Source organism: Hemitrygon akajei, chromosome 5 (genome assembly GCF_048418815.1).
Source record: "Hemitrygon akajei chromosome 5, sHemAka1.3, whole genome shotgun sequence".
Classification (NCBI taxonomy): Eukaryota; Metazoa; Chordata; class Chondrichthyes; order Myliobatiformes; family Dasyatidae; genus Hemitrygon; species Hemitrygon akajei.
The window spans coordinates 93,625,867-93,638,149 of NC_133128.1; the positions used below are offsets into that span (position 1 = coordinate 93,625,867).

A 12,283-nucleotide genomic window follows, 5' to 3' on the forward strand; every position below is an offset into this window, starting at 1 on the left:
CCAACCGCCACCACCGTCCCCCGTCCCGTGTCCCATGTCCCGTCCTCTCCGGCCCCCGACACATCCCATCTTCACGGCCCAGAACCACATCTCACCTCACCGCACCGCACGATACAGAACAGCCACAAGCCGCCTCACCGACTCCCGTCCCGAGCCGAGCGGGAGCGGAAGTAGCCCGCCTGAGGCTGCGGGGTCAAAGGGTGCGGTTGTTTACTTCCGGTGGGCTCCGGCTCCCGGACGGCGGTGTGAGGGCGCGGAGGGGCTCGCCGGACCGCCGGACGAACGGACGGACGGACACACCAGTACGACCGCTTGCTGCCTGAGGGCTGAAGTCGCGCTTCCGTTGATGCTGCGGCCGGCGGCGCCCTGTGACAGCCCGCCAGACGAGCAGTGGAGCGCCGATGTCAGTGGCTACGGACTCCAGAGGAAGAGAGTACGGATAGCCGAGCCCGACCAGGGGGCTCTCCGCGGCTCGTCACCGGCGAAGGCCACCTCGATGCAGCGGCTCGGCCTTGCCGAGGCGGGTCAGGGCAGGAAGCGAGTGCGGCCGGCCCAGGCCCAAGAGGAGATGGCGGACGATGGACAGCGCAGGGCCAACTTCTCCGCGCTGCCCGGGCACGTTAACGGGCTGAGCCGTGTCGTCGAAACCGGTGGCAAACCGGCCGCCTCCAGGAAGCTGCTCATCAAGAACTTCAAAGGTGGATATTCTTGTTCCCGAGTGCCCACGCCAACCCCATTGCCCTTTTCACCCAATCTGCCCCATATTCCAATTTTCTCTCTCCAAATGCAGCTTCCATTCCTAAAGCCACTGTGCCTTTTTCCACGACCCACCAGAAATTCCTCGTCTCCCCTAGTCCTGAACTCAACTCCTTTCCATCCCCACCTTCTCCCAAATCTTCCTCTACTCCATATCCCACCCACCTTCCCTCTCCTCCCCATCTTCTCCCATCATCCCTTCCCCTTGCTCACCCCTGTGAATGGCTCCCTCAGCTTTTCTCCTCTTACCTGTTCTGGGCCACATTCTATTAACTTAACCCCTGCATTCTTGCCTCTTTTCCATATGCTTCTCATTGGCTTTCCTTGTTACCCAACTGTGTTGTCATATGGCACATTCAAGTTTGCTGATGCCACCACTGTCATTGGCCAAATCAAAGATGGTGTTGAATCGGCATACAGGATCGGGAGATTGCTATTATGATGCCACGCAACCAAATTTTCAATCTCTCGCTCAATGTCAGCAAGACTAAAGAACTGATTGTAAACTTCCCAGAGGGAAACCAGATTTCCATAAGCCAGTCCTCGTCAGAGGATCATCAACTTTAAATCCTGGGTGTTAATATTTCAGAGTACCTGGCCTGGACCCAGCATGTAAGTGCAATTGTGAAAAAAGCATGATAGAGCCTCTAATTCCTTAGGAGTCTGCAGACATCTAAAACTTTGAGAAACTTCTATAGATGTGTCATAAAGAGTATATTGGCTGGCTGCATCACAGTCTGGTACAGAAACACCAATGCCTTTGAACGGAAAATCCTTCAAACTATTTGATCTGGCCCAGTACATCACGGGTAAAGTTCTCCCAGCCATTGAACACATCTACGTGAAATGTTGCTGTAGAAAAGTAGCATCCATTCTCAGAGATCTGCACCATCCAGGCCATGCTCTTTTCTTGCTGCTGCCATCAGGTAGAAGGTACAAGAGCCTCAGGTCTCACACCATCAGGTTCAAAAACAGTTACTACCCCTCAACCATCAGGCCTTGAAGAAAAGGGGATAACTACACTCAGCTTCACTTGCTCCATCCTTGAGATGTTCCCACAACCGATGATCTCACATTAAGGACTCTTTTATCTCATTATCTCATGTTCTTGTTATTTATTGTATTTATATTTGCATTTCCACTATTTGATTTCTTCACTCTGATTAATCTTTTGTTGATCCTGTAAACATAGAAAATAGGTGCAGAAGTAGGCCATTCGGCCTTATGAGCCTGCACCGCCATTCAGTATGATCATGGCTGATCATCCAACTCAAAACCCTTACCTGCTTTCTCTCCATACCCCCTGATCCCTTTAGCTACAAGGGCAATATCTAACTTCCTCTTAAATATAGCCAATGAACCGGCCTCAACTGTTCAACTGAAGAATTCCACAGATTCACCACTCTCTGTGTGAAGAAGTTTTTCCTCATTTCGGTCCTAAAAGGCTTCCCCTTTATCCTTAAACTGTGACCCCTCGTTCTGGACTTCCCCAACATCGGAAACAATCTTCCTGCATCTAGCCTGTCCAATCCCTTTAGAATATTATACGTTTCAATAAGATCCCCCCTCTAAATTCCAGTGAGTATAAGCCTAGTCGATCCAGTCTTTCTTCATATGAAAGTCCTGCCATCCCAGGAATCAATCTGGTGAACCTTCTCTGTACTCCCTCTATGATAAGAATGTCTTTCCTCAGATTAGGGGACCAAAACTGCACACAGTATTCTAGGTGCGGTCTCACCAAGGCCTTGTACAACTGCAGTAGAACCTCCCTGCTCCTGTACTCAAATCCTTTTGCTATGAATGCCAACATACCATTTGCCTTTTCCACCGCCTGCTGTACCTGCATGCCCACCTTCAATGACTGGTGTCCAATGACACCCAGGTCTCGTTGCATCTCCCCTTTTCCTAATCGGCCACCATTCAGATAATAATCTGTTTTCCTGTTCTTGCAACCAAAGTGGATAACCTCACATTTATCCACATGAATTTGCCCACTCACCTAACCTATCCAAGTCACCCTGCATCCTCTTAGCATCCTCCTCACAGCTAACACCGCCGCCCAGCTTCCTGTCATCCGCAGACTTGGAGATGCTGCATTTAATTCCCTTGTCTAAATCATTAATATATATTGTAAACAACTGGGGTCCCAGCACTGAGCCTTGCGGTACCCCACAAGTCACTGCCTGCCATTCTGAAAAGGTCCCGTTTACTCCCACTCTTTGCTTCCTGTCTGCCAACCAATTCTCTATCCACATCAATACCATACCCCCAATACTGTGTGCTTTAAGTTTGCACACTAATCTCCTGTGTGGGACCTTGTCAAAAGCCTTTTGAAAATCTAAATATACCACATCCACTGGCTCTCCCCTATCCACTCTACTAGTTACATCTTCAAAAAATTCTATAAGATTCGTCAGACATGATTTTCCTTTCACAAATCCATGCTGACTTTGTCCAATGATTTCACCTCTTTCCAAATGTGCTGTTATCACATCTTTGATAACCGACTCTAGCATTTTCCCCACCACCGATATCAGACTAACTGGTCTATAATTCCCCGGTTTCTCTCTCCCTCCTTTTTTAAAAAGTGGGGTTACATTAGCCACCCTCCAATCCTCAGGAACTAATCCAGAATCTAAGGAGTTTTGAAAAATGATCACTAATGCATCCACTATTTCTTGGGCTACTTCCTTAAGCACTCTGGGATGCAGACCATCTGGCCTTGGGGATTTATCTGCCTTTAATCCCTTCAATTTACCTAACACCACTTCCCTACTAACATGTATTTCCCTCAGTTCCTCCATCTCACTAGACTCTCGGTCCCTTACTATTTCCAGAAGATTATTTATGCCCTCCTTAGTGAAGACAGAACCAAAGTTAGTTATTCAATTGGTCTGCCATGTCTTTGTTCCCTATGATCAATTCACCTGTTTCTGACTGTAAAGGACCTACATTTGTCTTGACCAATCTTTTTCTTTTCACATATCTATGAAAGCTTTTACAGTCAGTTTTTATGTTCCCTGCCAGCTTTCTCTCATAATCTTTTTTCCCTTTCCTAATTAAGCCCTTTGTCCTCCTCTGCTGGTCTCTGAATTTCTCCCAGTCCTCAGGTGTGCCGCTTTTTTTTGCTAATTTATATGTTTCTTCTTTGGACTTGATACTATCCCTGATTTCCCTTGTCAGCCACAGGTGCACTACCTTCCCTGGTTTATTCTTTTGCCAAACTGGGATGAACAATTGTTGTAGTTCATCCATGCGATCTTTAAATGCTTGCCATTGCGTATCCACCGTCAACCCTTGAAGTGTCACTTGCCAGTCTACCTTAGCTAATTCATGTCTCATACCTTCAAAGTTACCCTTCTTTAAGTTCAGAACCTTTGTTTCTGAATTAACTATGTCACTCTCCATCTTAATGAAGAATTCCACCATATTATGGTCACTCTTACCCGAGGGGCCTCGCACGACAAGATTGCTAACTAACCCTTCCTCATTGCTCAATACCCAATCTAGAATGGCCTGCTCTCTAGTTGGTTCCTCAACATGTTGGTTCAGAAAACCATCCCACATACATTCCAAGAAATCCTCTTCCTCAGCACCCTTACCAATTTGGTTCACCCAATCTATATGTAGATTGAAGTCACCCATTATAACTACTGTTCCTTTATTGCACGCATTTCTAATTTCCTGTTTAATGCCATCCCCAACCTCACTACTACTGTTATGTGGCCTGTACACAACTCCCACCAGTGCTTTCTGCCCCTTAGTGTTATGCAGCTCTACCCATATCGATTCCACATCCTCCAGGCTAATGTCCTTCCTTTCTATTGCGTTAATCTCCTCTCTAACCAGCAATGCTACCCCACCTCCTTTTCTTTCCTGTCTATCCCTCCTGAATATTGAATATCCCTGGATGTTGAGCTGCCATCCTTGGTCACCCTGGAGCCATGTCTCTGTGATCTCAACTATATCATATTCATTAATAACTATCTTCACATTCAATTCATCCACCTTGTTACGAATGCTCCTCGCGTTGACACACAAAGTCTTCAGGTTTGTTTTTACAACATTCTTAGGCCTTATACAATTATGTTGAAAAGTGGCTCTTTTTGCTTTTTGCCCTGGATTTGCCTGCCTGCCACTTTTACTTTTCACCTTACTACTTTTTGCTTCTACCCTCATTTTACACCCCTCTGTCTCTCTGCACTTGTTCCCATAAAGCCTCCTGAACAGCAGTAGCAAACACTCCCCCTAAGGCATTGGTTCCAGTCCTGCCCAGGTGCAGACTGTCCTGTTTATACCGGTCCCACCTCCCCCAGAACTGGTTCCAATGCCCCAGAAATTTGAATCCCTCCCCCTTGCACCATTTTTCAAGCCACGTATTCATCTGAAATATCCTCCTATTTCTACTCTGACTAGCATGTGGCACTGGTAGTAATCCAGAGATTATTACCTTTGTGGTCCTACTTTTTAGTTTATCTCCTAACTCCCTAAATTCACCTTGTAGGACCTCATCCCGTTTTTTACCTATATCGTTGGTACCTATGTGCACCACGACCACCGGCTGTTCACCCTCCCATTCCAGAATGTCCTGCAGCCGCTCAGAGACATCCTTGGCCCTTGCACCAGGGAGGCAACATACCATCCTGGAGTCTCGTTTGCGGCTGCAGAAACACCTATCTATTCCCCTTACAATCGAATCCCCTATCACTATAGCTCTCCCACTCCTCTTCCTTCCCTCCTGTGCCGCAGAGCCACTCATGGTGCAATGAACTCGGCTGCTGCCCTGTGGTGTGGCCAACTCACTGTAGTTGATATTCTATAGATTTGCTGAAAAATGAATCTCAGTGTTTATATGGTGACATATATGTAACTTGATAATGGAATTTACTTTGTGTGTTGACTTTCTTTTTCTGATTAGCTCTTCTGTTCCTCTGCTTGTTTCTATGGTGTATTTTCTATGATAGAGAGAAAGCCATTAATGTTAGACTCAGCTTTGCTGCTTTAATAAATTCCTGTTTGTCTCCTAATAGATAAACCGAAATTGCCTGACAGCTACACTCAGGACACGTGGCAGAAGCTTCATGAAGCAGTTGGGACCATTCAGAACAGCACCTCAATAAAATACAATTTAGAAGAACTTTATCAGGTAACACAGCACTCAAGACTGCTGTTAAGTTTGTTTGCCTCCAGGATTTATAAAAATTAAGTTTATCCATTCATTTAAAGTTTCCATGACTATATTAGACAATTTAATGTGGCTGTTGTAAAGGCCAGCAGGCATGGCTAGGTAAATATAGGCCAGTTAACCTAATGTCATTTGTAGGGATGTGATTTGGAAAAAAAACTGGGGGCAGGATTAATCTGTTCTTGGAAAGTAGGAATAGCATGGCTTTGTTGTGAAGCCATGCTCTCCTGTCTGATTATTTGATTGAATTTCTTTGAGATTGGATTGATGCGGGCAGTATGGTTGATATTGTTTGCATGGATTTCAGTAAATCCTTTGTCAGCGTGGGAGACGGAGTCTAAAGATTAGACCCCATGGGATCCAAAACAAGTTCACAAATTGGATTTAAAGTTGGTTTGCTAATAAGAGCAGAGGGTGATGGTGGTTTTTGTGATTGAATGCCCATGACTATCCTTCATATATAGCTCTTAAAATTGTGCTTTCACTGGATTATATTCTGATTTTTCTTTAATGCTTTGATCCTCTATATTCAGAATTTTTTGTGGTCCTTTCATTGTCAACATGATAAGCAATGGCCTTTCATCTAACACTGTCAAGGCTGGGGCATTAACTCTGCTATTTATTTTGGTCTTGCAGGGATATACACATTAATTGTTTAAAATTAAGCATTGCTGATTTATTCAAAACTTTTAATTTAGTTTTCCAGTCAACCATAGCTAGATCATACCTCGTGCTTCCAAAGTTTGGTTTCTTTAGTTTTAAAAACATGGTTTCAGATTGACTTAAATTGCTTTCAAACTTTACACAAAATCCCATCCTTTTATGACTACGGTTCACTAATTAACTACCATATTGTCAGTTTTATTGTTTTTCTTCGCACAGTAACATCTATAAAATAGTTCGTTCCTCTCTTGTTTTTTCAACATATTGATATAGAAAATCCTCATGCACAGTCTACAAGTTGGTCCTGTATGCCATCACTATTTTTTATACCAATTCTTCTGTGACTATTGGGTTAAATTTGTTATATATATCTGTAATTTCTTGATTCACATCATGCCATGGATGCTTAGGAAGCTTATTTTCTGCCTGTTGCTCACTGCAAACTAAATTGGCTTGATTTTCTGAGCAATAGTCCTTCCTCCTCAGCGTATTTTATTCCATCTTTAAAATTGGGCCACCCCATCACTATTCATAGAAACATAGAAAACCTACAACACAATACTGAATTACCTAGGGTTACCCATAGCCCTATTTTTCTAAGTTCCATGTACATGTCCGGGAGTCTCTTAAAAGATCCTTTTGTACCTGCCACCACTACCATCGCTGGCAGCCCATTCCACCCACTCACCACTCTGCGTAAAAACCCCTGACATCTCCTGTGTACCTACTTACAAGCACCTTAAAACTGTGCCCTCTCATGCTAGCCATTCCAGCCCTTGGAAAAAGCCTCAGACTATCCACACGATCAATGCCTCTCATCATCTTATATGCTTCTATTAGGTCACCTCTCATCCTCCGTCACTCCAAGGAGAAAAGGCCGAGTTCACTCAAACTTTTCTCATAAGGCATGCTCCCCAATCCAGGCAACATCCTTGTAAATCTCCTCTGCACCCTTTCTATGGCTTCCACATCCTTCTTGTAGTGAGACGACTAGAACTGAGCACAGTACTCCAAGTGGGGTCTGACCACGGTCCTATTTAGCTGCAACATTACCTCTCAGCTCCTAAATTCAATTCCATGATTGATGAAGGCCAATACACCATATGCCTTCTTAACCACAGAGTCAATCTGCGCAGCTGCTTTGAGTGTCCTATGGACTTGGACCCCAAGATCCCTCTATTCCTCCACACTGCCAAGAGTCTTACCATTAATACTATATTCTGCCATCATATTTGATCTACCAAAATGAACCACCTCACACTTATCTGGGTTGAACTCCATCTGCCACTTCTCAGCCCAGTTTTGCATCCTATCAATGTCCCACTGAAACCTCTGACAGCCCTCCACACTATCCAAAACACCTCCAACCTTTGTGTCATCAACAAATTTACCAACCCATCCCTCCACTTCCTCATCCTAGTCATTTATAAAAGTCACGATGAGTAAGGGTCCCAGAACAGATCCCTGAGGTGCACTACTGGTCTCCAACCTCCATCTACAACCACTCTTACCTTCTGCGGACAAGCCAGTTCTGGATCCACAAAGCAAGGTCCCCTTGGATCCCATGCCTCCTTACTTTCTCAATAAGCCTTGCATGGGGTACCTTATCAAATGCCTTGCTGAAATCCATACACTCTACATCTACTGCTCTACCTTCATCAATGTTTTTAGTCACATCCTCAAAAAATTCAATCAGGCTCGTAAGGCATGACCTGCCTTTGACAAAGCCATGCTGACTACTACTAATCATAGTATACCTCTCCAAGTGTTCATAAATCCTACCTCTCAGGATCTTCTCCATCAACTTACCAACCACTGAGATAAGACTCACTGGTCTATAATTTCCTGGGCTACCTCTACTCCCCTTCTTGAATAGGGGAACAACATCTGCAACCCTCCAATCCTCCGGAACCTCTCCCATCCCCATTGATGATGCAAAAATCATTGCTAGAGGCACAGCAATATTTTCCCTCGCCTCCCACAGCAGCCTAGGGTATGTTTCGTCTGGTCCCGGAGACTTATCCAACTTCTTGCTTTCCAAAAGCTCCAGCACATCCTCTTTCTAAATGTCTATATGTTCAAGCTTTTCAATCCATTGTAAGTCATCCCTACAATCGCCAGGATCCTTTTCCGTAGTGAATACTGAATTTATTAAGTACTTCTGCTATCTCCTCTGGTTCCATACACACTTTTCCACTGTCACACTTGGTTGGTCCTATTCTCTCACATCTTATCCTCTTGCTCTTCACATACTTGTTGAATGCCTTGGGGTTTCTTTAATCCTGCTCGCCAAGGCCTTCTCATGGCCCCTTCTGGCTCTCCTAATTTCATTCTTAAGCTCTTTCCTACTAGCCTTATAATCTTCTTGATCTCTATCATTACCTAGTTTTTTTGAACCTTTTATAAGCTTTCCTTCTTGATTAGATTTTCAACAGCCTTTATACACCATGGTTCCTGCACCCTACTCTCCTTTCCCTGTCTCATTGAAACATACCTATGCAGAATCCCACACAAATATCTCCTGAACATTTGCCACATTTCTGCCGTACATTTCCCTGAGAACATCTGTTCCCAATTTATGCTTCCAAGTTCCTGTCTGATAGCTTCTTATTTCCTCTAACTCCAATTAAACTCTTTCCTAACTCTCACCAATGCTATGGTAAAAGAGGTAGAATTGTGATTACTATCTCCAAAATGCTCTCCCACTGAGAGACCTGACACCTGACCAGGTTCATTTCCCAATAACAGATCAAGTACAGCCTCTCTTCTTGTTGGCTTATCTACGTATTGTGTCAGGAAAGCTTCCTGAACAAATCTAACAAACTCCACCCCATCTGAACCCTTTGCTTTAGGGAGATGCCAATCAGTATCTGGGAAATTAAAATCTCCCACCATGACAACCCTATTATTATTACACCTTTCCAGAATCTGTCTCCCTATCTGCTTTTCGATGTTACTGTTGGGTGGTCTATAAAATAACACCCAGTCGAGCTATTGGCGCCCCTCCTGTTTCTAACTTCCACCCACAGAGACTCAGTAGACAATCCCTCCATGATTTCCTCATTTTCTGCAGCCGTGACATGATCTCTGATCAGCAGTGCCATGCCTCCACCTCTTTTGCCTCCCTCCCTGTCCTTTCTGAAACATCTAAAGCCTGGCACTCTAAGTAACCATTCCTGCCGCTGAGCCATCCCAGTCTCTATCATGCCCACAACATCATAGCCCAAGTACTGATGCACGCTCTAAGCTCATCGGCTTTATTCATGATGCTTCTGGCATTAAAATAGACACATTTCAAACCATCAGTCTGAGTGCATCCCTTCTGTATCAGCTGCCTATCCTCCCTCTTGCACTGTCTCCAAGCTTTCTCTATTTATGAGCCAACCAGCCCTTCCTCCTTCTCTTCAGTTTGGTTCCCACCCCCCAGCAATTCTAGTTTAAACTCTCCCCAGTAGCCTTAGTAAACCTCCCCACCAGGATATTGGTCCCCCTCAGATTCAAGTGCAACCCGTCCTTTTTGTACAGGTTATATCTGCCCCAGACGAGGTCCCAATGAACCAGAAATCTGAATCCCTCAGCCACGCATTTATCATCCACCTCATTCTATTCCTATACTCACTGTCACGTGGCACAGGCAGTAATCCCGAGATTACTACCTTTGAGGTCCTGCTTCTCAACTTCCTTCCTAACTCCTTGTAGTCTGTTTTTAGGACCTCCTCCCTTTTCCTACTTATGTCGTTGGTACCAATATGTACCACGACCTCTGGCTGTTCTTCCCTCTTCAAGATATCGTGTAATCGATCAGAAACATCCTGGACCCTGGCACCTGGGAGGCAAACTACCATCCGTGTTTCTTTCCTGTGTCCACAGAATCGCCTGTCTGACCCACTAACTATAGAGTTCCCTGTCACTGATTCCATCCTCTTCCTTTCCCTACCCTTCTGAACTGCAGGGACAGGCTCTGTGCCAGAAGCACGGCCACAGTTGCTTCCACCAGGTAGGCTGTCTTCCCCCCACCCCCCCAACAGTACTCAAACAGGAGAACTTATTGCTAAAGGGAACAGCCACAGGGGTATTCACTAGTATCTGACTCTTGCCCTTCCCTCTCCTGACTGTTACCCACTTATTTGTCTCCCAAGGCCCCGGTGTGACTATTTGCCTATAGCTGCTCTCTATCACCTACTTACTTTCCCTGACCAGACGAAGGTCAAGAGCTGCATCTCCAGTTTCTAGCCCGGTCCCTAAGGAGCGGCAGCTCGACAAACCTGGCACATATGTGGCCATCTGGGAGGCTGGGAGGCCCCCAGACATCCCACATCTGACACGCCGTACAGTACACTGGCCTTACAGACATACTTCCTGTTTTATCCCTCACAGGTAACTTACCTCGCCTCGACCTGTTATCGGCAAAGCCCTACCACCCTGCCTCAGATCACTCTGTCGATGACCGCTCCGCTAGGCCGTGTCTCTCTTTTGTGCCTGAACCTTTTCTGCTATCTAATTCACAATTGGTGCTCCAGTTATAGCTGCTGATATGCCATGTACAATGAACATCTCAAAGTTCCCTTTTTAAGTAACTGCCGGCGACCTGCGAGAAATCCCTCTTGGTAAAGCTCTGTTGACACCGCTGATAGGCCACGTACAATCTCTTCAGTTTAAGTATCCAGGAATGTTTAATTCCCAACCTTGGTCGCTTTGTAGTCATATTTCAGTAATGGCTGTTAGATTTTTAAGAAGTGTATCTGTGGCATTTACGCTTGTACTCAGAGCTTTTAGATAGCAAATCTTCATTTTTGTGTTTGCTCTAATTAGTGGTAGATCCTTGTGTTTTTATGCACTGTCCCTGATGGTCTCAGGTTATCATTACTGATGTTGCTATTCTTTATGCAAGCCCATAAGACGAGAACAGAATTAAGCCATTTGGCCTGTTATGGCTGATTTATTTTTCCCCCTCAACCCCATTCACCTGCCTTCTTTGTGTAACCTTAAATGCCCTTACTAATCAAAAACCGCTTTAAACATAACCAATTACTTGGCTTCCACTGCTCTCTCTGGCAATGAATTCCTCAGAGCACCATCCCCTGACTGAGGCAAAATACATACTCAGTTTGTCTGCCATTTCTTTTTCCTCTATTATTACCTATCCTTGACAAAGGCCCACATGGAAGACTCATCAAAAGGTTTGTCCTCATAAGATCCAAGGAAAGCTACCAAACTGGATGCAAAGTAGGCTTGCTTGGTAATAAAAGATAGAGGGTGATGGTTGATTTTTGTGATTAAAGAGTGTGGCCAGCAGTGTACCCCAGGTATTGATGTTGGACCTCTCTCTGTTCATTTTATTGATGGCTTTGATATAAATGATATAAAAGGTATGATTAGCAAGCTTGTAAATAAAATGAAAATTGTTGGTGGTGATATTGCAGAGTAGTTTTAGTCTTTTAGCTGCTCCTCAAGTTTGCATTTGGCCTCACACTGACAGAGCAGAAGGCCAAGGATAGACAGGTTGGTGTGGGAATGGGGAGGGAAGTTGAAATGGCTTGCAACTGAGAGCCCAAGATTTATAAAGTGCTGATACTTGGCTAAGTGTGCCATCTCTGGTCTCACTGATTTAAAGGGATGTTGCACCTCCTACAATTGCAGGGTAAAGTGTTCCTTCATCTCTTTCCTCACCACCACCGT

The 12,283-nt window shown here is 44.9% G+C and overlaps 2 protein-coding genes across 5 annotated transcripts in view; one reads left to right on the top strand and one right to left on the bottom strand.

Annotated features, from left to right (window-relative positions):
- pcid2 (PCI domain containing 2) overlaps positions 1 to 199 on the bottom strand; it is a 51,338-nt gene extending 51,139 nt beyond the window's left edge. Inside the window, exon 1 of one of the 2 annotated variants that reach the window (XM_073046076.1) lies at positions 96 to 199. The gene's annotated coding sequence lies outside the window, so the exon portion shown is untranslated. Of the gene's footprint in view, positions 1 to 90 lie in introns of both variants that reach the window. The other variant, XM_073046077.1, reaches the window with a different exon arrangement.
- Positions 200 to 211: 12 nt separating this feature from the next.
- LOC140727997 (cullin-4A-like) overlaps positions 212 to 12,283 on the top strand; it is a 73,386-nt gene continuing 61,314 nt past the window's right edge. For all 3 annotated transcript variants that reach the window (XR_012098980.1, XM_073046074.1, XM_073046075.1), the window contains exons 1-2: positions 212 to 698; positions 5,787 to 5,902. Coding sequence is in view for 2 of the 3 variants with exons in the window: in XM_073046074.1 (XP_072902175.1) it covers positions 347 to 698; positions 5,787 to 5,902 (468 nt within the window). In the remaining variant the exon portion in view is untranslated. The remainder of the gene's footprint in view (positions 699 to 5,786; positions 5,903 to 12,283) is intronic.